The 23,132-nt window shown below is 48.8% G+C and overlaps 1 protein-coding gene across 2 annotated transcripts in view; it reads right to left on the bottom strand.

Annotated features, from left to right (window-relative positions):
- Window positions 1–1,618: 1,618 nt before the first annotated feature.
- Window positions 1,619–23,132, bottom strand: part of NYAP1 (neuronal tyrosine phosphorylated phosphoinositide-3-kinase adaptor 1) — a 46,041-nt gene continuing 24,527 nt past the window's right edge. For both annotated transcript variants that reach the window (XM_067469652.1, XM_067469653.1), the window contains 5 exons: window positions 17,493–17,809; window positions 9,672–11,039; window positions 4,217–4,432; window positions 3,712–3,821; window positions 1,619–2,092 (listed from right to left, as the gene is read on the bottom strand). In XM_067469652.1, the coding sequence (XP_067325753.1) occupies window positions 1,832–2,092; window positions 3,712–3,821; window positions 4,217–4,432; window positions 9,672–11,039; window positions 17,493–17,809 (2,272 nt within the window). In that variant the 3' untranslated portion in view covers window positions 1,619–1,831. The remainder of the gene's footprint in view (window positions 2,093–3,711; window positions 3,822–4,216; window positions 4,433–9,671; window positions 11,040–17,492; window positions 17,810–23,132) is intronic.

The raw sequence follows: 23,132 nt of genomic DNA on the forward strand, positions 1-23,132 counted from the left end.
AGACATGAGAGAAGCCTCCCACAAGGATGATAAAACATCAAAAAATCATCCAGGCGTCCCCTAGGCAACGTCCTTGCAGATGGCCAATTCTCTCACACCAGAAGCAACTTGCAGTTTCTCAGGTCGCTCCTGATACAACAAAAAAAAAAATTCAACAGAAAGGAGGAAAACATGAAAATGAACAAAATCTGGCTTCCCGTATTAAAAAAACTCTAAAATTACAACAGCAAAACAACAGAGAGAAAACAATCTGGGACATCTAATCACCTCTCAACAAAAGACTGCCCCAGGCACAACCAGGCCATCAATTTATTTATTTGTTTATTTATTTATTTGATTAGCCATCAAATGCTAATCAAGGGGTCAGTTGAAACATTCACACCTAGCTCCAACAGACAAGAGTCCTTTGTCCCACCCTGGTCATTCCACAGATATATAAACCCTTTTTCCTAGTTCCAACAGACCTCACTACCTCTGAGGATGCTTGCCATAGGTGCAGGCAAAACGTCAGGAGAGAATGCTTCTAGAATCATAGAATCAAAGAGTTGGAAGAGACCTCCTGGGCTATCCAGTCCAACCCCATTCTGCCAAGAAGCAGGAATATTGCATTCAAATCACCCCTGACAGATGGCCATCCAGCCTCTGTTTAAAAACTTCCAAAGAAGGAGCCTCCACCACGCTCTGGGGCAGAGAGTTCCACTGCTGAACGGCTCTCACATGGCCATACAGCCCGAAAAAACCTACAAAAACCCAACTTTAAATCAAATTACTAACTCCTGGCAACAGAAGCTGGATGGCCATCCCTCAGGAGTGCTTTGATCAATTGAGTGGCAGAAGGAGGTTGGACTGGATGGCTTTTGTAGCCTGGGATTCTAAGATTCATCCTCAGTCAGCAGGGCTCACAAGAGAGGCTGCAATCTGGACACTTGGGAAAGTTCTTTTCTTTTCTCCTTTCTTTTGCAGTATGCTAGAACAAACCCCATAACTTCCCCACCCCTCTGTTTTGGACTATAATGGAATGATGGGAGTTGGAGTTGCCACCAGGTTTGAGAAGATTGCTCTGGAAACACCAGCTGACCCCACCTCCGTAGGTTCCGACAAGCAGGCGAAAGGCTCGGGCCCCTCCGTGGGGTGGGCGCGGGCGGACCCTCTGTGCAATGAGTCCGCTCAGGCCCCTTGTTTGGCGTCCCCTTCCCCTCCTTTCCTTTGAGGTGGGTTTTTTGGCAATAGAAGGAAAATGGCACGAGCAATTGGTAGTGCTCCTGGCACTTTTGAAGCCCACGAATGAGGGAGCGTGAGGAGGGTGGCATTGCCCAGCCCTGACAGGCGTGCACACTCTCTCGCATACACTCACTCACTCGCTCACTCACTCACACCCTGGCAACTGCACCCATCCCTTCCCTGCACACTCCATCGTCCTCCTAGAAAAGGGAAAGGGCATCGGAGAGGTCAGTCTCACTGGCCAAGGCTCTCTTGGGGTGGCCATGTCCTTCCAACTGTGGCTTGCCATCTCTTGGAGCCATGAGCATCCCTGCCAGTGTTCCTCAGGCTGATGCCACCTCACACCTCTCCTTCCCTTTTGGATAATCCAGGATATCGTCCAGAAAAAAACAAACCAGAACGTTGCCCGCTTTATCAAAAGTCTCCAGCCACAGCGATGCCCCAATTGGCCCACGACTCGGTCTCTGGTGGGTCTTCCCCCAGGGAGCGTGGGGAGGGCAGGGGCAGCATGCCACCAGCAGTCTGGCCCTGCGCCGTGCGTGGGCTTTGGCGTGGCCAGCACAAGGCACCGGTTCCTCCTCCTCCTCCTCCTCCCCCCCGCCGCCGCCTGTCAAATGGCCGTGTCCCAGAGCACTGTCTGCTGGCGGCGGCAGGGCGGCGTGCCGGACTTGCGGTTCTCCGTGTTCCTCCGCCAGCTGGGCAGGATGGGCATGCTCTCCTGCTTGCAGAGGCTGCGCTCCGGGCGGTGGCGCGCCTTGATCTCCTTGCAGACGCACCGCTTGCGCTCAATCACCTCCAGGAGCTTCCCGTCTCTTTCGCGGGAGGCCGGCAAGAGACCCCCGGGGGCCGGGAGTTGCACATGCTGCAAGGCCTAAGAGGAAAGAAGAAGGGTGCGGGAACAACATGATTAAGCAGGGAAAGTAGTGCTCATAGGTTGGAGTTTGTTAGGGCATGTAAAAAATCAGTTAGTGTATGTGTGTCAACTGTAAAATAAGATGCACGAAGCTGCGTGCTGGAAGAAGCAAAGACCACCAGCATTGAAGCGATGGTCCTCTGCCATCAACTCCGCTGGGCCAGCCATGTTGTCCAGATGCCTGACCACCATCTCCCAAAGCAGTTGCTCTACTCTGAACTTAAGAACGGAAAAGGGAATGTTGGAAGACAGGAAAAGAGATTGAAAGATGGGCTCAAAGCCAACCTTGAAATCTCTGGCATAGACACTGAGAACTGGGAAGCCCTGGCCCTTGAGCGCTCCAGCTGGAGGTCAGCTGTGACCAGCAGTGCTGCAGAATTCGAGGAGGCACAAGTGGAGGGTGAAAGAGAGAAATGTGCCAGGAGGAAGGTGCGTCAAGCCAACCCCGACCGGGACCGCCTTCCACCTGGAAACCAATGCCCTCACTGTGGGAGAAGATGCGGGTCATTAGCCCATTCTTAGTGAAGTGCAACAAAAGTTTGCACCAGGCACTGCCAGGCCATCAAATGCTAATCAAGGTGATCAGTTGAAACATTCACACCTAGCTCCAACAGACAAGAGTCCTTTGTCCCACCCATGTCATTCCACAGATATATAAACCCTTTTTCCTACTTCCAACAGACCTCACTACCTCTGAGGATGCTTGCCATAGAAGCAGGTGAAATGTCAGGAGAGAATGCCTCTGGAATCATAGAATCAAAGAGTTGGAAGAGACCTCATGGGCCATCCAGTCCTACCCCCTGCCAAGAAGCAGGAATATTGCATTCAAATCACCCCGACACACAGGACACCTGGAATATTGTGTCCAATTCTGGGCACCACAATTCAAGAGAGATGTTGACAAGCTGGAATGTGTCCAGAGGAGGGCGACTCAAATGATCAAGGGTCTGGAGAACAAGCCCTATGAGGAGCGGCTTAAGGAGCTGGGCATGTTTAGCCTGAAGAAGAGAAGGCTGAGAGGAGATACGATGATAGCCATGTATAAATATGTGATAGGAAGCCACAGGGAGGAGGAGGGAGCAAGCTTGTTTTCTGCTTCCCTGGAGACTAGGATGCAAGGGAGCAATGGCTTCAAACTACAAGAAAGGAGATTCCATCTGAACATGAGGAAGAACTTCCTGACTTTGAGAGCCGTTCAGCAGTGGAACTCTCTGCCCCAGAGTGTGGTGGAGGCTCCTTCTTTGGGATTTTTAAACAGAGGCTGGATGGCCATCTGTCAGGGGTGATTTGAATGCAATATTCCTGCTTCTTGGCAGAATAGTGTTGGACTGAATGGCCCATGAGGTCTCTTCCAACTCTTTGATTCTAGGATTCTATGACAGATGGCTATCCAGCCTCTGTTTAAAAGCTTCCAAAGAAGGAGCCTCCACCACACTCCGGGGCAGAGAGTTCCACTGCTGAACCGCTCTCACATGGCCATATAGCCTGAAAAAACATGGCTATATAGTCCGAAAAAACCTACAACAACCCAAAAGAGCCACTGTTGGGAATCCCAGCCCCCCTCTGAGCCCACCTACCAGGCTGGCTGGGTCCCGGGGGTGGCTGCACGGCCTCTGCGCGTGGATCACGGCGTGCCGCACCCCGGAGGTGGAGGCCGAACGGCCCAGTAGGTAGCCGCTGGTGAAATCTGGTGGAAGAAGGAGGGAGCAGGTGAGATCCTTGAGGAATTGCAGCCCTATGATGACCAACATTTCCTCCCCAAATCCCATCTTTGCAAAAGAAAAGGTCTTTTTGGTGGGCAAAACCAGGCAGCCACACCCCTTCCCTGCCCACCAATTCGGGGAGAGAGATGGGGTGGTGGCAGACCCTCAGATGGACGGCGGAGGCAGCCAGCATCGGCCGGCCGCATGCTCCTCTCTCCTTCCCTCTCCCTGCGCTTGCTGCAGTCTGTCCTCATTTGAAGGTCACCTGCTTCCCTTTGCAGCTGCATCGTGCACACGTTCTGCAGCCAAAACCAGACCCAGCACAGGCACGGCTCTTTCTTTCCCTTTGCAAAGGGGGCAAACGCACAGGGGGTCTCACCTCCGTTCCGGTGGCAGGCGGGGAAGGTCTGGCAGGGGACGGGCAGGTTGGTCCTCCCCGCCGCCGGCACCTTGGCCCCGGCCAGGCTTTCGGACCCCGGCGTGCGGACGGGGATGCTGGACTGCAGCGGGCCCGGCCCGGCTTTCTCCTCCTTCTCCATTTTGGTGGGCTGCGGGCTGTCGCTGTGGTCCCAAGCCGGGGGACCCTCGGCGGGCTCTGCGGAGGAAGGAAACACACCTTGTAGGGCAAAACAGAAACGGAACGGGGAGAAGACTCAAGCCAAAAACAGCTTTTAAGACAGGCATGGGTCCTCCAGGTGTAAAACACCTTGTAAGGCAGGTATGGGCAACCTGGGTCCTCCAGGTGTTTTGGACTCCAACTCCCACCATTCCTAACAGCCTCAGGCCCCTTCCTTTTCCCCCTCAGCCGCTTAAGCGGCTGAGGGGGAAAAGGAAAGGGCCTGAGGCTGTTAGGAATGATGGGAGTTGGAGTCCAAACACCTGGAGGACCCAAGTTTGCCCATACCTGCTTTAGACACATTTAGTCAAAATTGCACTTTATTATTGCTCTTATCCTTATTGGTACCATATGACCTATGCACTTTCCTTACTTACCTGTACTTTAAATTATGGTTGCACCTGTCCGCCCACCAGTGACGATAAACCAAACTTGTGATCTGTTGTTGCTTTTGATACCTGTTTTATATATTGTTATAATCTTAATATTTTTGTTAGTTGAAACATTCACGTCTAGCTCCAACAGACAAGAGTCCTTTGTCCCACCCTGGACAATATTCCCCAGATAAATAAACCCCTTTTTCCTATTTACAACAGACCTCACTACAAAAAAAAATTCTACTGATTCAACAACAAAAAATTCAACAGAAAAAGGAGGAAACCATGAAAATCAACAAAATCTGGCTACCCGTATTAAAAAACTCTAAAATTACAACAGCAAAACAACAGAGAGGAAACTATCTGGGACATCTAATCACCTCTACACAAAAGACTGCCCCAGGCACTGCCAAGCAATCAATTTATTTATTTGTTTATTTATTTGATTAGCCATCAAATGCTAATCAAGGGGGTCAGTTGAAACATTCACACCTAGCTCCAGCAGACAAGAGTCCTTTGTCCCACCCTGGACATTATTCCCCAGATAAATAAACCCCTTTTTCCTAGTTCCAACAGACCTCACTACCTCTGAGGATGCTTGCCAGAGATGCAGGCGAAACGTCAGGAGAAAATGCCTCTAGAACATGGCCATATAGCCCGAAAAAACCTACAACAACCAATTTTTTTGTTTTGTTTTATATTGTTGTTTGCGTTTTAATGTGTTACTTTTTAACTGTGTTGATCGGGTTTGGCCCGATGTAATCCCTCCAAGTCCCTTCAGGGAGATGGAGGTGGGGTATAAAAATAAAGTTATTATTTTACTGACGCAAAAACACAGTATGTCACAGTGAATGAGATATATATGATGGATTTCGTATCACAAAATCACAGGAAGAAGGCTTCCCAAGCATCTAGGACTGTATGATATAATAATAATAATAATAATAATAATAATAATAATAATAATAATAATGGTGGTGGTCCCAGTGTTGATCAATACACTGGGTGCAGTGCCTCAAGACCTTGGCCTGCACTTAAACACAATCCGCGCTGACAAAATTACTACCTGTCAGTTGCAAAAGGCCACCTTACTGGGATCTGCACGCATTATTCGCTGATACATCACACAGTCCTAGACACTTGGGAAGGGTCCGACGTGTGATCCACTACAACAGCCAACAGAGTGTCTGCTTTGGACTCATCTTGTTGTTCTTGTGGGTTTTTTCGGGCTATAGGGCCATGTTCTAGAGGCATTCTTGCTGGGAGGTGTTAATCTGTGCCTGGTTGTTTCTTCTCTGTTGTTTTGCTGTTGTAATTTTAGAGGAACATGAAAGGCACTGCAGACTACTTCAACCAGAGAAGTCAGCCATAGCAGAGCACCTGATGAACCAGCCTGGACACAGCATTTTATTTGAGAACACAGAAATGCTGGACCACACCAACAACCACCATGTCAGACTACACAGAGAAGCCATTGAAATCCACAAGCATGTGGACAATTTCAACAGAAAGGAAGAGACCATGAAAATGAACAAAATCTGGCTACCAGTATTAAAAAACTCTAAAATTACAACAGCAAAACAACAGAGAGGAAACAACCAGGCACAGATTAACACCTCTCAACAGAACGTTTTCCCAGGCTCAGCCAGACCTTCAAATGCTAATGAAGGTGATCAGCTGAAGCATTCACACCTAACTGCAGCAGGGAAGAGCTCCTTGCCCCACCCCAGCCATTCCACAGATATATAAACCCATTGTCCTAATTCCAACAGACCTCACTACCTCTGAGGATGCTTGCCATAGATGCAGGCGAAACGTCAGGAGAAATGCCTCTAGAACATGGCCCTATAGCCCGAAAAAAACCACAGGAACCTAGTGATTCCAGCCATGAAAGTCATCTTGTTGTGTTAATAATAATAATAATAATAATAATAATAATAATAATAGTGTATAATAACATATCTAGGTGGTCATCTGTTGTGGATACTTTGTGCTTTTCTGGCATAATGGCAAAAAGGGGTTGGACTAGATGACCTTTAGGGGACTCTTACTCTAGGAGTCTAATAATAATAATAATAATAATAATAATACCTGCAAAGACTGTCACAAGGCAGTAAAGGGTCCCAGTGATGATGGGCACACTGGGTGCAGTGCCTCAAGACCTTTGGCCTGCACTTAAACACAATCAGCGCTGACAAAATTACCCTCTGCCAGCTGCAGAAGGGCACCTTACTGGGATCTGCACACATTATTTGTCAATACATCACACAGTCCTAGACACTTGGGAAGTGTTCAACATGTGATCCAATCCAATGTGTGATCTAATAAAATGCCAGCAGTGATCTTGTCTGCTGTGGACTCATCTTGTTGTGTTTCAAATAATAATAATAATAATAATAATAATAATAATAATAATAATAAATCACAAAGTCCTAGACTCTTGGGAAGTGTCCGACGTGTGACCTAATACAACAGCCAGCAGAGTGATCTTGTCTGCTGTGAACTCATCTTCTTGTGTTTATAATAATAATAATAATAACAACAACAACAACAACAATAATAATACATCACACAGTCCTAGACTCTTGGGAAGTGTCCGACGTGTGATCCAATACAACAACCAGCAGAGTGTCTGCTGTGGACTCATCTTGTTGTGTTTCTAATAATAATAATAATAATAATAATAATAATAATAATAATAATCATACATCATACATCATACAGTCCTAGACTCTTGGGAAGTGTCCAACATGTGATCTAATACAACAGTCAGCAGAGTGTCTGCTGTGGACTCATCTTGTTGTGTTTCAAATAATAATAATAATAATAATAATAATAATACATCACACAGTCCTAGACTCTTGGGAAGGGTCCGATGTGTGACCCAATACAACAGCCAGCAGAGTGTCTGCTGTGGACTCATCTTGTTGTGTTTCAAATAATGTATCTGCACGCATTATTCGCCGATACATCACACAGTCCTAGACACTTGGGAAGGGTCCAATGTGTGATACAATACAACAGTCAGCATAGTGATCTTGTTTCTTGAGTATCTTGTTGTGTTTCAAATAATAATAATAGTAATAGTCATAATAATAAAGCTAGCTAGGACTTCTGGAGTTCAAAGCACCTGAGTGACCAAAGTTTGGCAAACACTGTCCTAGAGGTCTCATCCCCAACCCAAGTTTTATTGGGTTGTTGTAGGTTTTTTTGGGCTATATGGCCATGGTCTAGAGGCATTCTCTCCTGACGTTTCGCCTGCATCTATGGCAAGCGTCCTCAGAGGTAGTGACCTCACTACCTCTGAGGATGCTTGCCACAGATGCAGGCGAAACATCAGGAGAGAATGCCTCTAGACCAGTGATGGGCAATCTTTTGAGCTTGGTGTGTCCAAATTCGCCAAAAACCTGGGCATAATTTGGGTGGGGTGTCACTTCAAGAAAAAAACCATAATTTTGCAATATTTATAGTTTAAATAAGAAAAATGTATATTTCATGCTGAGTTATGGTGTAAACAATGCTCAAACGTGCAGATGTTAAATTTGTAGAGCCTTTGACAAATTTAAGGATGGAATTAGATTGGCGCTAATAAGGTGTACTTCTCTGTATGCGACCGTTTGTGTCTGCGTGTCATCAAAAATAGCCATGCGTGTCAGTGCTGACACGTGTGTCATAGGTTCACCATCGTGGCTCTAGACTATGGCCATATAGCCCAAAAAAACTTACAACAGCCAGTGATTCCGGCCATGAAAGCCTTTGACTAAGTTTTATTCTTTTTGAGGCTGCCATTTGGCAAAAATGGAAGGGATTATTATTATTATTATTATTATTATTATTATTATTATTATTTGGGGTTCTTTTACCCCGCCCTTCTCACCCCGAAGGGGACCCAGGGCGGCTTACACAGTAAAGGCACGATTAGATGCCTGCATCACAACAATCCTCACAAATTACAATAAATTCACAGTTACCAACAGCTTCATGCATTATTCCAATAAAATCAATAAAATCAATAAAATCAATACAAACCTAATTCCTCCCTTACATTGTCAGTGTTTGCTGTCTCATAGATCTGCTTTTAATACCATTTCGTCAATCCTGCTGGTCTTTAATTGCCTGGTTGCCCAAAGGCCTGGTCCCATAACCAAGTCTTCACCCTCCTCCTGAAGGAGAGGAGGGATGGTGATGCTCTGATTTCCCCGGGGAGTGAGTTCCACAGGTGAGGGGCCACCACTGAGAAAGCCCTGCTTCTCGTCCCCACCAGCCTCACTTGTGAGAGTGGTGGGGTCGAGAGCAGGGCCTCCCCAGATGATCTCAAACTCCGAGGTGGGACGTAGCGGGAGATACGTTCGGACAGATACACTGGACCGGAACCGTACAGGGTTTTGTAGGTCAAAACCAGCACCTTGAATTGTGCTCGGAACTGAACCGGCAGCCAGTGGAGCTGGCATAGCAGGGGGGTGGTGTGCTCCCTGTATGCCGCCCCAGTGAGCAATCTGGCTGCCGCTCGCTGGACTAGTTGAAGTTTCCGAACAGTCTTCAAGGGCAACCCCATGTAGAGAGCGTTGCAGTAGTCTATTCGGGATGTAACAAGAGCGTGGACCACCGTGGGATACGGTAGGACGTTTGGTGTCCTTGACTCTTCCACCTGAGTTTTCACTTTCAGAGGGGGAAATGAACTGCCAGTGGCCCAATTGCATGGCTGGCAAAAGGGGTCTGGCCTCAAGTAGAGGGAGACTCCCTGGCCCCATTGGCAGGCCGGTGGGCAACTGGACAAAGGCATGGAACATCATCCCCCCCCCCCACTCCCAAAGAGATGCCCACCGCTCTGCCAGACTCACTCTCTGCCTCCTTGCTCTTCCGTCCGGCGTATCCCATCCTGCGGTGCAGCACCCACCCGAAGGGGTCCTCCTCTCCGGCCACCGTGCCACGCCCGAGGTCATCTCCGGAGAGCAGGTGGGAGCAGGCCAGGCTGGTGAGCGCCCGGTCCTGCAGCTGCATCTTGACCGCTGCCGAGGAGGCGGCCTTGGCGGCAGCACTCTTGACACTCTCGTAGGCGGGCGGGCGCTTGATCCCCACGCAGGGGGCAGGGTAGGTCCAGACCATGCCCAGCGGAGGGGGCGGGGGGGACTCGGCGGGGAGGGCACACACCCGCTGGGCCTGCTTGCAGGTGGAGGGGACGGTGGAGGGCCGGGTGCACAGCATCCCGTGCAGCACCGCAATCTCCTTCTCCGTCTTCTGCTCGGTGGGGGCCGTGTGAGTGGTCACCTTGACCGCCGAGTAGACCATGGTGTAGGATACGGCCGGGGGCTTCTCCTTGACCGGCAGCATGGAGGGGACCGGGGTGGGGGGTGGCGGGGCCGAGGGCTGCTTGGTGGGGGCACCGATGATGCCGGCGCCGCTGCTGCTGTGGGAGTTGGGCAGCTCCTTGTCGGCGGAGGAAGTGGCCTTGCTCTGGCCGGAGGAGGGCTGCGGGGGCAGCGGCGTGGAGTGGCTGCGTGCGCGGCCGGAGGGGGCCAAGGCACCACCCTCACCGCCTCCTCCTCCTCCTCCTCGCTGGTGGTGGTGGTGGCTGGGCACTTGCGGGGTCATGGGGGCAGAGGGGGCTTCCTTGGTGTGGCACAGGATGGGCAGTTTGGAACCGTCCGGCCCACCGCCGCCCCCTTTGTACCCACCCTTCTTGGCCTGAGGGAAGGCCAGCAGTGGGGGGCGGTGCTGCAGGAGGTTGGGGAAGGGGGGTGGGATCTCACAGGGGGACGTCTTGGGGCCCGGCCCTGCGGCCTTGCCGGACTCCCGCTTGACCGGCCGGTGGCGCGGGGAGGAAGGGTCCCCACTGGAAGGACGGTGGGACTCCCCAGTTTCCTCGGGGAGCGGGTACTTCATCTCCTCATAGATGGCCTCGCTCTCGTCAGAGTCCTCGTCGGCCGTGGCGGGGGTCTGCGAAGGTGGGCCGGGCCCCCGGAAAATGTCCCCCACCATCTCGATGTAGACGGGTTCGTCCTCCTCCGGGTCGGAGCCCTTGGCCGGGCTGTGGGAGAAGGCCCGCCCGTAGCGCTGCAGAGCCCCGGCCAGAGAAGGGCCCGGCAGGCGGCCGGAATACGCCTCGTCGAAGGAGACCGAGAGGTGTGTGTTGGGGCTGCGCTTCGGCTTCTGGGGGGGCACCTTGCGCCCGGACTCTCGGCTCTCGGCGCTGGACTTCTGGGAGCCTCCTGGAACAGAGGAAAGGGACGTAGAGAAAGAGAATGAAGGTGTGGTGGGCAGAGGCGGCCCTAGGTAATTTTCAACGGTAAGCAAACAGTATTTTGGCGCCCCCCCCCCCAACCAATAATTGATAATAGGGCTGGGTAACCACGGAAAAATTTGTTTCTAAACTCGATTCGTTTTTAAAGGGTCCATCACGTTTCGTTTCTTTAAAGAATTCCGAAATTTTCCTTTTAAAAATTTCGAAATATACGAAATTTCGTAAATTTCGAATTGATTCGTTAATGGCGGACGCGATTGCGCAATATGCTAAAAAACCCCTCCAAATATGCTAAATATATGCTGAAAAAACCTCCAAATGGGACAGGGGGAACTTCTGAAGCTTCCCTCTCCCTCTGTTGTTGACTGTTGGTGTGATAAAACAAACAACAACTATAAAACTTGCACCAGGCATGCGAAAATAATTACGAAACAATTTCGAAACAATTTCGAAACAATTATGAAATAAATAAAAAATTGTTTCGAATCTATTTAACTCCTCACACTATTCCAAAATGGCTCAATATCGGATCGTAAGCTAATTTAAATACGAATAAATACAAAATTAACGAACGAAACCGCCCATCCCTAATTGATATATATTTTCTGTTTGTCGTGGGAGTTCTGTGTGCCATATTTGGTTCAATTCCATCATTGGTGGAGTTCAGAATGCTCTTTGATTGTAAATGAACTATACATCCCAGAAACTACACTTTCCGCATTTGCTCCCTTGCCTGGCCCGCTTTGTGTCCGGAGGCTTGCCTGAAGACCCCGGCGTGTGCACCAAAAGTCACCTCTTCTCCTGACTTTCTCCTCCATACTTTGGGACTGAGAGAGAGAGAGACAGAGAGACAGAGGTGGAGATGCCCACCTTTCCTGAAGGTAGGCGTAAAAACAAAGGAGGGAGCGGAGGTGGGAGATACCTCCAGCCGGAGGGTCTCTCTCTCTCTCTCTCTCTCTCTTGGTCCCAATGGCTGAAGAGAAAGTCAGGAGAAGAGGCGACTTTTGGTGCACACGCTGGGGTCTTCAGACACGCCTCCAGACCCGAAGCGGGCCAGGCGTGGTGGCTCCGCCCCTTGGCCCACCTGCAGATTGGGAGAGAAGAGGAGGCAGGTGGAGCGCCGGGGGATCGGGAAAGGGAGCCGGTCATGGGGAAGGGATTGAATGCGGAGAACGATTGAGTGCCGGCTCTGCTCGCACACCCTTTGGCCTGGTGGAGCAGGAACGAGGGGGGCTAGGCGAGGCTCAAGGGCCCGGCCCCTTTGGGAAGAGGATCGCCGGGCAGCGAGGCAAGAAAGCCGAGGCTCCCCCCGGACTGCCAGGGCTGTTGTGAGCTGAGGGGGCGCTCCTCAAGTGGCGGTCGAGGGGCATTTACAGAGGCGCCTCTGCGCCCCTGGCAAAAAAAAGTGTTCTGCGACCGCTTATTTCGCGTAATGGATGAGCCGCCCCTGGTCGTGGGAGGAAGGCAGAACAAGGTGGGTCAAAGGAAGCCTTGCCTAGCCCTGAGTTCCAACGTTGTGGACTGGTTGCCCCTCCATGATTTCCCATCTGAACCCCTTTCTAGCCTAGCCACCTTTGTAGCCACTCTAATCTTATGGCAGGGAGCTCCACTACATGTACTACAGAGTTACACCATGGAGTGAGAGATTCAAGCTGCACGAAATCAACCCAAACGTTAGGAAGACCTCCTCAACGGTATGAAGAGCTGTGTCATTGAAAGCTTTCATGGCTGGGTTGCTGTGAGTTTTCCAGGCTGTATAGCCATGTTCCAGAAGTGTGACTGTTGCAGTTAATCACCTTGATTACCACTGAAAAGCTTTGCTGCTTCAAAGCTTGGCTGCTCCCTGCCTGGGGGATCCTTTGTTGGGAGGTGATTAGCTGGTCCTGATTGTTTATTGCTTGGAATTTCCCTGTTTTTGAGTGTTGTTCTTTATTTGCTGTCCTAGTTATATATTTCACCTGGTCATGCTCAGCATTATTTTTTAAAAAATTAATTATTACATTGGGTCCTGCTTCAAAGCTTGGCTGCTTCCTGCCTGGGGGGATCCTTTGTTGGAAGGTGATTAGCTGGTCCTGATTGTTTACTGCCTGGAATTTCCCTGTTTTTGAGTGTTGTTCTTTATTTGCTGTCCTAGTTATATATTTCACCTGGTCATGCTCAGCATTATTTTTTAAAATTTTAATTATTACATTGGGCCCAGCCATAGGTTTTTAAGCGTTGCTGTGCTATTGTTAATGTTTACTGCTTGTTTTTTGTTTATGAGTTTCATTTTATTGTTTTGTATTGCTGTTGTTGTTGTTTTTCCTGATGTATTGTGGGTTCAGCCTCATGTAAGCCGCACCGAGTCGCTTGGGGAGATGGTAGCGAGGTACAAATAAATTATTATTATTATTATTATTATTATTATTATTATTATTATTATTATTATTCGCCTGATTTTAGAGGCTACTCAATGCTAATCAAGGTGATCAATTGCAACATTCACACTTTCCTCAAGCAGACAAGAGTTCTTTCTCCCAACCTGGACATTCCACAGGTATATAAACTCCATATGCCTTGTTTATAATGAACCTCATAACCTCTGAGGATGCCTGCCATAGATGTGGGTGAAACGTCAGGAGAGAATGCTTCTGGAACATGGCCAAACAGCCCAGAAAACTCACAGCAACCCAGTATTTATTTATTCATTATTCGAACTTCTATGCCGCCACTCCCCTGGGGCTCGGAGCGGCTTACAAGAACAGGCTAAAATCGAACACAATTTAAAAACAATTTAAAAACAGCAATATCAAAGCTCAAAGGCCTGTCGAAACAGATATGTCTTCCATGCCCTGCGGAAAGCTGATAAGTCCCACAAGGCACGGACTTCAGGTGGCAGAGTGTTCCAGAGTGATGGTGCCACTGCTGTGAAGGCTCTGCGTCTGGTTGCCGTTAGACGCAAGGTCTTGACACTGGGGACTTCCAATAGATCTTGGTCCTCAGAACGGAGGGATCTCTGGGGTTGGGAGGGGGTGAGGCGGTCCCTCAGGTACATCGGCCCCAGACCACGCAAGGCCTTAAAGAGGAATACCATCCCTTTGAAAGTGATCCGGGGCTCAATGGGTAACCAATGCAGCTGCTGTCAGATTGGGGTGATGTGGCATCTCATCGGAATTCCTGCAAGAAGCCGAGCAGCTGCATTTTGTACCAACTTGAGCTTCCGGATCACCAACAGAGGAAGGCCAATGTAGAGGGCGTTACAGTAGTCCAGTCTTGAGATGACCGTGGCCTGGACCACCGTAGCGAGGTCATCCCTGGACAGGGAGGGGGCCAGCCGTCTAGCCTGCCGCAGGTGAAAGAAGGCGGTTCTGCTCACAGCCGAGACCTGGGCCTCCATCGTCAGCAGAGGGTCCACAAGGACTCCCAGACTCTTGACCAACGAGGACGGGCGTAGTGCCTCACCATCCAGGGTAGGCAGCTGGATGTCCCCACTGCCCAGTTGACCCAGCCATAGGATCTCCGTCTTTGCTGGATTCACCCTCAACCTGCTGGCACGCAACCATCCAGTCACGGCCTCAAGGCACTGATGGAAACAATCGGGTACAGAGTCCGGTCGGCCTTCCATCTTCAGCACCAGCTGAGTGTCATCGGCGTACTGAAAACACTCAAGCCCAAAACCTCAAACCAGCTGAGCAAGTATGAAGAGTTGTTTGTGGATTGTGGTTCTGTTTGTGAGTTCATTGAGCTGTCCTTTTCAGGAGATTTTTAAGCAGAGGCTGGATGGCCATCTGTTGTGTGTGTGGGGGGGGGGGGGGCATCTTGGATTGCCTTCCTGCCTGGCAGAAAAGGATGGGACTGGATGGACTATGGGGTTCCTTCTAATGCAGTGTTTCTCAACCTGGGGGTCGGGACCCCTGGAGGGGTCACCAGGGGGCATCAGAGGGGTCGCCAAAGACCATCAGAAAACATAGTATTTTCTGTTATTCATGGGGGTTATATGTGGGAAGTTTGGCCCAGTTCTATCATTGGTGGAGTTCAGAATGCTCTTTGATTGCAAGTGAACTATAAATCCCAGCTACTACAACTCCCAAATGTCAAGGTCTATTTCCCCCAAACTCCACCAGTGTTCACATTTGGGCACATTGAGTATTTGTGCTGAGTTTGGTCGAAATCCATCATTGTTTGAGTCCACAGTACCTCTGGATGTAGGTGAACTACAACTCCCAAACTCCAGGTCAATGCCCACCAAACCCAGTATTTTGCATTGGTCATGGGAGTTCTGTGTACCAAGTTTGGTTCAGTTCCATTGTTGGTGGAGTTCGGAATGCTCTTTGATTGCAGGTGAACTATAAATCCCAGCAACTACAACTCCCAAATGACAAAATCAATCCCCCTCCCAACCCCACCAGTATTCAGATTTGGGCGTATTGGGTATTTGTGCCAAATTTGGTCCAGTAAATGAAAATACATCCTGCATATCAGATATTTAAATTACCTTTCATAACAGTAGCAAAATCACAGTTATGAAGGAGCCACAAAAGTAATGTTCTGGTTGGGGGTCACCACCACATGAGGAACTGTATTAAGGGGTCGTGGCATTAGGAAGGTTGAGAAACACTGTTCTAACGCTATGATTCTACTAAAGTCCTTACTTTTCTCTGCCTTCAAGGACCATGATGTCCTTGAGTCCTGGCTGACAAATATGGGGGGGGGGGGGGGGAAGCTTTGCTCAAGCTGCTTTCTCCATGCCTTGAGTGTCCCCGCAAATGACACCACCACCACCACCACGGCCACAGCTGCCAGTGTTATTGCCTTTGCCAAACTGGCCTTGGTGGGTACTGTGATGAAGTTAAGCAACAGCCACAACAAGTTAAGTCAGAAAAGGACAGTAAGGAGATAGTACATTCTTCACAAAAGATAGAAAAAGAGTCACCTAAGAGCACTAGAAAGAGTACAAGCAAAGTAACAAAGACACCTGAGAGAAAAAGTGTACAAGTTAAACAGGAATCACATGAACAGAAAGTTGCGTCAGAGCAAGTGAGTGCAGTGAGCAAGAGAGATGAAATTAAATACATAACCTATCCTAATTTAACTACAGGTGGAGTTCACAAGGTCCCAGTGGGCAAAGATTACGATGACGATGATTGTGATTTCTAGTGTACTAAATTGTTCTGGTCAAAGAATGTAACGATGTAACAATGCTATGTTTTAAGAATGTGTTTTGAAATTGTGTTTTGCAGAAATGTATGTGTTTTGTGTATTGTAGTTTCATAAAATTGAGATTGTATTGCATATTTCCTGCACTGATGTATTGAACAAGAGATTGCTGCATGCTATTCTGTTGTTTTGATTAATAATGTTATAAGTAATGGTGTTATAAGAAGTTGTAAGAAGTTAAGAAAAGTAAATGTATGTCAATTAGAAGAAGTTACGTTGGTATAGTAAGTAAGATAATGTGTGTGTAATGAAGACAGAGAACTACATTTAAAAGAGGGGGAATTGTCAGAATATGTTTAAGTATGTAATGTGTTTTAAATGTAATTTCGTGTAGTTGTAATATGGATGCCACAAGATTGTATTGCTGCGATGTATGTTTATGTCTGAGGCTGTGAGATAGTAGCCCTGAGATACTCTCTGAGCTGAGTTGTGAGGGAAATTAGGGAGTATCTGATATCTGCCAAGCAGCTGCAGGATTGTTTACACTTCTACTTCCTTTGTACTGCCTACTGTGTCGCTTACTGGAATTGACGTGTTTTGAGTTGCTCTAAGTAAATTGAACCTCCTTTGTAACCAGAATGGGGCTGGGCGGTTTCATTTCGTTAATTCGTAATTCGTTAAAAATTCGTTATTTTTTTTGTTAACGAAGCGATAACGAACCATTCTGGAGCAGCTTAAAAACGAAACGAATTTTTCAATTCATTTCGTAAATGCTTCGTATTTCGTTATGTATTCGTTTCGTTATTGGTTTGAGGTCGTTTCGTTATTATTTCCGCATGTCTGGGGCAAGTTTTATAGTTGTTTTTTGTTTAATTAGTGAAAAAAAAATATAATATCACACCAACAGTCAACAACAGAGGGAGAGGGAAGCTTCAGAAGTTCCCCCTGTCCCATTTGGAGGTTTTTTAGTGTATTGCGCGGTTGCATCCGCCATTAACGAATCGATTCGTTATTGTTTCGTTATTGTTTCGTTATTGTTTCGTAATTTTTTTACCATTTACGAAATTTCGTAAATATCGAACTTTTTTTTAAAAAAAATCAGAATTCTTTTGAATATTGAAATGCAAAAAACCCCAAAAAACGAATCGATTTTAGAAACAAATTTTTCCGTTGTTACCCAGGCCTAAACCAGAAGTCTCCAGAGTCTATGATTTCTACCAAGCCTGTGCAAATACTTCTGCTTTAATCGCTAACAGATACCAGCCTTGCCCGGGCACTTGCTCACCTGCCTTCTTGCTGCTGCCCAGGGGCTCCAACCCAGCCCTGGCTTCGGCGCTGAGCTTGGTGCTGGGGTGCCGCTTGGGCTTGGCGGGGGGCTTCCGGGACCCGCCGCCGACGCCCTCCCCGGCCGTGTCCACGCTGCTGCCCACCGAGTGGCAGGAGAGGGAGCGGGGGGCCATGCTGCTGGCACAGGGGTGCGGGGCGTGCTCCTGCGAGGCCGGCATCGTCATGAAGCCCATCCTGAAGTGGCGCCGGAAGGAAGCCACGTCACGCACCTTGCCCACGCTGCCACCACCGCCACCACTGGGCTCCTTGGCCGAACTGAAAGGGAAGGGAGCAGAGAAGCACCGTCAGAGCCAAGAAAGGGCGAGAGGAACACATTTATTTATATTTATTTATTTTTTATTTACTTTGCTTATATACCGCCGTTTTCAGCCCGGGGGCGACTCACAGCGGTGTACAACATAGAAGGAACAAGGTTCAGAGTTCAAACACAATCTAAAATATCAATCTAGCAATAATCAAAAAACATCATCATCAAAAACATCAACAATATCAATAATACAAAAAGCCATTCGCGTCGTCTCATCGTTTAAACTACAATCCAGTATCATTTTCCGTTGTTCCATTCCTGTCGTCATTACCAATTATTGCACTTCTTGTTTGAACGCCTTCTTGAACAGCTAAGTCTTTACTTTCCTGCGGAATATCATCAGGGAAGGAGCCAGTCTGATGTCCACGGGAAGGGTGTTCCACAGCCGAGGAGCCACCACTGAGAAGGCCCTGTCTCTCGTCCCCGCCAGCCGTGCCTGTGAGGCAGGCGTGATCGAGAGCAGAGCCTCCCCGGATGATCTCAAAGTCCTGGAGGGCTCGTAGGTCGAGATGCGGTCGGATAAGTATCTTGGGCCGGAACCGTTTAGGGCTTTATAGGCCAACGCCAGCACCTTGAATTGAGCCCGGTAGCAAATCAGCAGCCAGTGGAGCTGGTACAAGGGCGTTGTATGCTTCCTGCGTCCCGCTCCTGTTAGTAACATGGCTGCCGCACGTAGGACCAATTGAAGCTTCCGGGCCGTCTTCAAGGGCAACCCCACGTAGAGAGCGTTGCAGTAGTCTAAACGGGATGTAACCAGAGCGTGGACTACCGTGGCCAAGTCAGACTTCCCAAAGTATGGGCGCAGCTGGCGCACAAGTTTTAACTGTGCAAAAGCTCTCCTGGCCACCGCCGAGACCTGGTGTTCCAGGCTCAGCGATGAGTCCAGGATCACTCCCAAGCTGCGAACCTGCGTCTTCAGAGGGAGTGCGACCCCATCCAACACAGGCTGTCACCCTATGCCCTGTTCGGCCTTGCGACTGACCAGGAGTACCTCTGTCTTGTCTGGATTCAATTTCAATTTGTTCGCCCTCATCCAGTCCGTCACAGCGGCCAAGCACCGGTTCAGGACCTCGACAGCCCCCTTAGTAGCAGGTGGGAAGGAGTGACAGAGTTGGACATCATCTGCGTACAGGTGACACCGTACCCCGAAACTCCGGATGGCGCTACTAGGGCAATGGAAATGAACCTCAAGAGATACAGGATGGGGGGCACCTCACTTGACAACAGTCCGGGTGAAAGGCATCTGGGGGTCTTAATAGTTTTCCAGCCTGTCTGGCCATGTTCCAGAAGCATTCTCTCCTGACGTTTCACCTGCGTCTATGGCAGGCATCCTAAGAGGTTGTGTGGTCTGTTGGAAACTAGAGGAATAGAGCTCTTCTCTGTTTGTGTGTGAATGTTTCAATTCGCCACCTTGATTAGCATTTAATGGCCCAGCAGTTTCAAGGTCTGGCTTCTTACTGCCCGGGGGAATCCTTTGTTGGGAGGTGATTAGCTGGCCCTGATTGTTTCTTGTCTGGAAAAAAGTTTGATAACACCCAGAAATGGGAATTCCAAACAAGAAACAATCAGGGACAGCTAAAACCTTGCAACAAAGGATTCCCTCAGCCATACCTTGAAACTGCTAGGCCATTAAATGCTAATCAAGGTGGTCAATTGCAACATTCACACCTGCCTCAAACAGACAAGAGTTCTTTCTCCCACCCTGGAAATTATTCCACAGATATATAAACCTCCCTTGCCTAGTTTTCAACAGACCTCACAACCTCTGAAGATGCCTGCCATAGATGCAGGTGAAACATCAGGAGAGAATGCTTCTGGAACATGGCCAGACAGGCTGGAAAATTCACAACAACCCACATTCTGGTCAGTTCCTAAAAGCCCATCAGAATAAGAAAAATGTCACTTGTGAATGGAAGGGACAGCAGAGAGAAGACCTTTTGCTGGAGATATTGGCAGCGAGGATGGCACAGAAAGGCACAGTCCCCCAGATAACCTGGGCCTGAGTTCCTCAGGGATTTGTAGTTCTCCCACTTGCACTGCCTGGGAACTGATCTGGAGAGGTATATATATCCCCCACTGCTAGTAGCAACCAACATATTCAAGGCTGGGTTGAAGGTGGTTGGCATGGAGATCAAATCAATAAGCCAGGACACAAGTACTAAATACATTGGAAACAGATTGCAAATCTGCTGCAACAGGCTCCAGAGTAACTTAAGAAGCATAGAGCTGGATACACAAGTAAAGCTCTCCTGGAAGAGGTCCATCCAACCTCTGCTGAAAGACCGCCAAAAAAGGAAAGGCATCCTTTCCCACTTGCATGGGAAGAGACCCCCAAAGGCCATCTAGCCTAGCCCTATTCTGCCACGCAGGAAAGCACATCCAAAACACATCCAAAACACCGCCATTTAAGTGGGCGCTAGAAACAATATCATACGAAAGCTGACTGGCACAACCTGGGGATCACAACCAGACACAGTGAAGACATCTGGAATATTCACACCTGGAATATTGTGTCCAATTCTGGGCACCACAATTCAAGAGAGATATTGACAAGCTGGAATATGTCCAGAGGAGGGCGACTAAAATGATCAAGGGTCTGGAGAACAAGCCCTATGAGGAGCGGCTTAAGGAGCTGGGCATGTTTAGCCTGAAGAAGAGAAGGCTGAGAGGAGATATGATAGCCATGGATAAATATGTGAGAGGAAGCCACAGGGAGGCAGGAGCAAGCTTGTTTACTGCTGCCCTGGAGTCTAGGACGCAATGGGACAATGGCTTCAAACTACAGGAAAGGAGATTCCACCTGAACATAAGGAAGAACTTCCTGACTGTGAGAGCCGTTCAGCAGTGGAACTCTCTGCCCCGGAGTGTGGTGGAGGCTCCTTCTTTGGAAGCTTTGAAACAGAGGCTGGATGACCATCTGTCAGGGGTGCTTTGAATGCAATATTCCTGCTTCTTGGCAGGATGTTGGACTGGATGGCCCAGGAGGTCTCTTCCAACTCTATGGTTCTATGATTCTAAAGCACAAAGTTTGCAAGCTTGGTAGTTGATTAAATGTCCTTTGACCAGTATCTGGCCACTTGGTGTTGCCGCAAGGAGGTCCTCCATTGTGCATGTAGCAGGGCTCAGGGTGCATTGCAGCAGGTGATCTGTAGTTTGCTCTTCTTCACACTCACATGTTGTGGATTCCCATTTCTGAAGGTTGGCTGAACAGCTCTCACAGTCAGGAAGTTCTTCCTCATGTTCAGTTTGTTTGTTAAAAACTATTTGGTCTGCTCCTGATATGATAAATAAATAAATAAGGCCATCCAAGGAAGGAAGGAACCAATTTCCAAGGTAGACGGACCTCCTTTGTGGCCATAAGGCCAACAACACGGACTCAAGACTTTAAAAAGAAGGGACAATGCATCAATAGCTCAAGAACAGGCATGGGCAAACTCTGGCTTTCCCTCCAGGTGTTTTGGACTTCAACTCCCACAATTCCTAACAGCCGGTAGGCTGTTAGGAATTGTGGGAGTTGGAGTCCAAAACACCTGGAGGGCCGAGGTTGGCCCTATGCCTGCTCAATAATCACACAAAAGTTTGATAACAAAAATACTACGAGATTCAGATCGTAAAGGGCTCGGAACAATTGCATTAAATGAGTCATTGATTATGCAAAGAGAACTGCCAAATCCAGAGATTGCTCATTCAGCCTTGGTCAGCTCCTTGTCTCCCACAAATGTGGAAGGCTCCCTTTCTGAAGCCAACACTGTCGTTTGCAGCCTGCTTTGTGGCAACAACACAAAAGGCGTGTGTGCTTCCTCCATCCGTGGGACCTGTGTCCAGTTTTGCACTGACTTCACAGGAACTGTCCAAGTGCTGAACTCAGGAGCAGTGTTCAGGACCTTGGAGAGTTCCTTTCAAGCCGAGGCTAAAACCTGGAGTGGATTTACCTCTTTGCTGGCCGTGGAGCCATGGCAATGTGAAACCAACACAGCCTTTCCCTGCAGAGTCTGAAGAAGAAGAGGAGGGGCAGGGAGACCAGATTGACCAACTAGGAGCATGATTCCACCCTGAAGATGCTTGGTCTGGTCTGATTTGGAAGCAAAGCAGTTTGGTTGAGTCTGGTTGGTACTTGGGAAGTCAGGAGGAGAATTCAAAGTAGGGAGGACACAGGATTCCTGCCTGAAGTTATTTATTTATTATTTATTTATTTGGGGTTCTTTTACCCCGCCCTTCTCACCCCGAAGGGGACTCGGGGCGGCTTACAGAAGCAAGGCACAATTCGATGCCTGCAGTACAAAACAATCAAGATTACACAATTACACAGTTACAACACACTAGTTAATCATAGAATCATAGAATCAAAGAGTTGGAAGAGACCTCATGGGCCATCCAGTCCAACCCCCCGCCAAGAAGCAGGAATATTGCATTCAAATCACCCCTGACAAATGGCCATCCAGCCTCTGCTTAAAAGCCTCCAAAGAAGGAGCCTCCACCACACTCCGGGGCAGAGAGTTCCACTGCTGAACGGCTCTCACAGTCAGGAAGAACAATGGCTTCAAACTACAAGAGAGGAGATTCCATCTGAACATTAGGAAGTTCTTCCTGACTGTGAGAGCCGTTCAGCAGTGGAACTCTCTGTGTGGTGGAGGCTCCTTCTTTGGAGGCTTTTAAGCAGAGGCTGGATGGCCATTTGTCAGGGGTGATTTGAATGCAATATTCCTGCTTCTTGGCGGGGGGTTGGACTGGATGGCCCATGAGGTCTCTTCCAACTCTTTGATTCTATGATTCTATGAGTTCATGCATTATATCAATAAAATCAATAAAATCAATAAAAAAACCAATACAAACCCAATTCCTCTCTTACATGGTCAGCGATCGCTAACTCATAGTTCTAGTTTTCCATTCCACTTCATCAATCCTGTTGGTCTTATTCACCTGATTGTCTTATTTAATTGCCTAGTTGCCCAAAGGCCTGGTCCCACAACCACGTCTACACCCTCCTCCTGAAGGAGAGGAGGGATGATGATGCCCTGATTTCCCCCGGGAGTGAGTTCCACAGGTGAGGGGCCACCACCGAGAAGGCCCTGCTCCTCGTCCCCACCAACCTCACTTGTGAGAGTGGTGGGGTCGTGAGCAGGGCCTCCCCAGATGATCTTAGATTTCGGGGTGGGACGTAGAGGGAGATATGTTCGGACAGATACACTGGACCGGAACAGTACAGGGTTTTGTAGGTCAAAACCAGCACCTTGAATTGTGCTCGGAACTGAACCGGCAGCCAGTGGAGCT

This window comes from Anolis sagrei, chromosome 6 (assembly GCF_037176765.1).
Source record: "Anolis sagrei isolate rAnoSag1 chromosome 6, rAnoSag1.mat, whole genome shotgun sequence".
NCBI lineage: Eukaryota > Metazoa > Chordata > Lepidosauria > Squamata > Dactyloidae > Anolis > Anolis sagrei.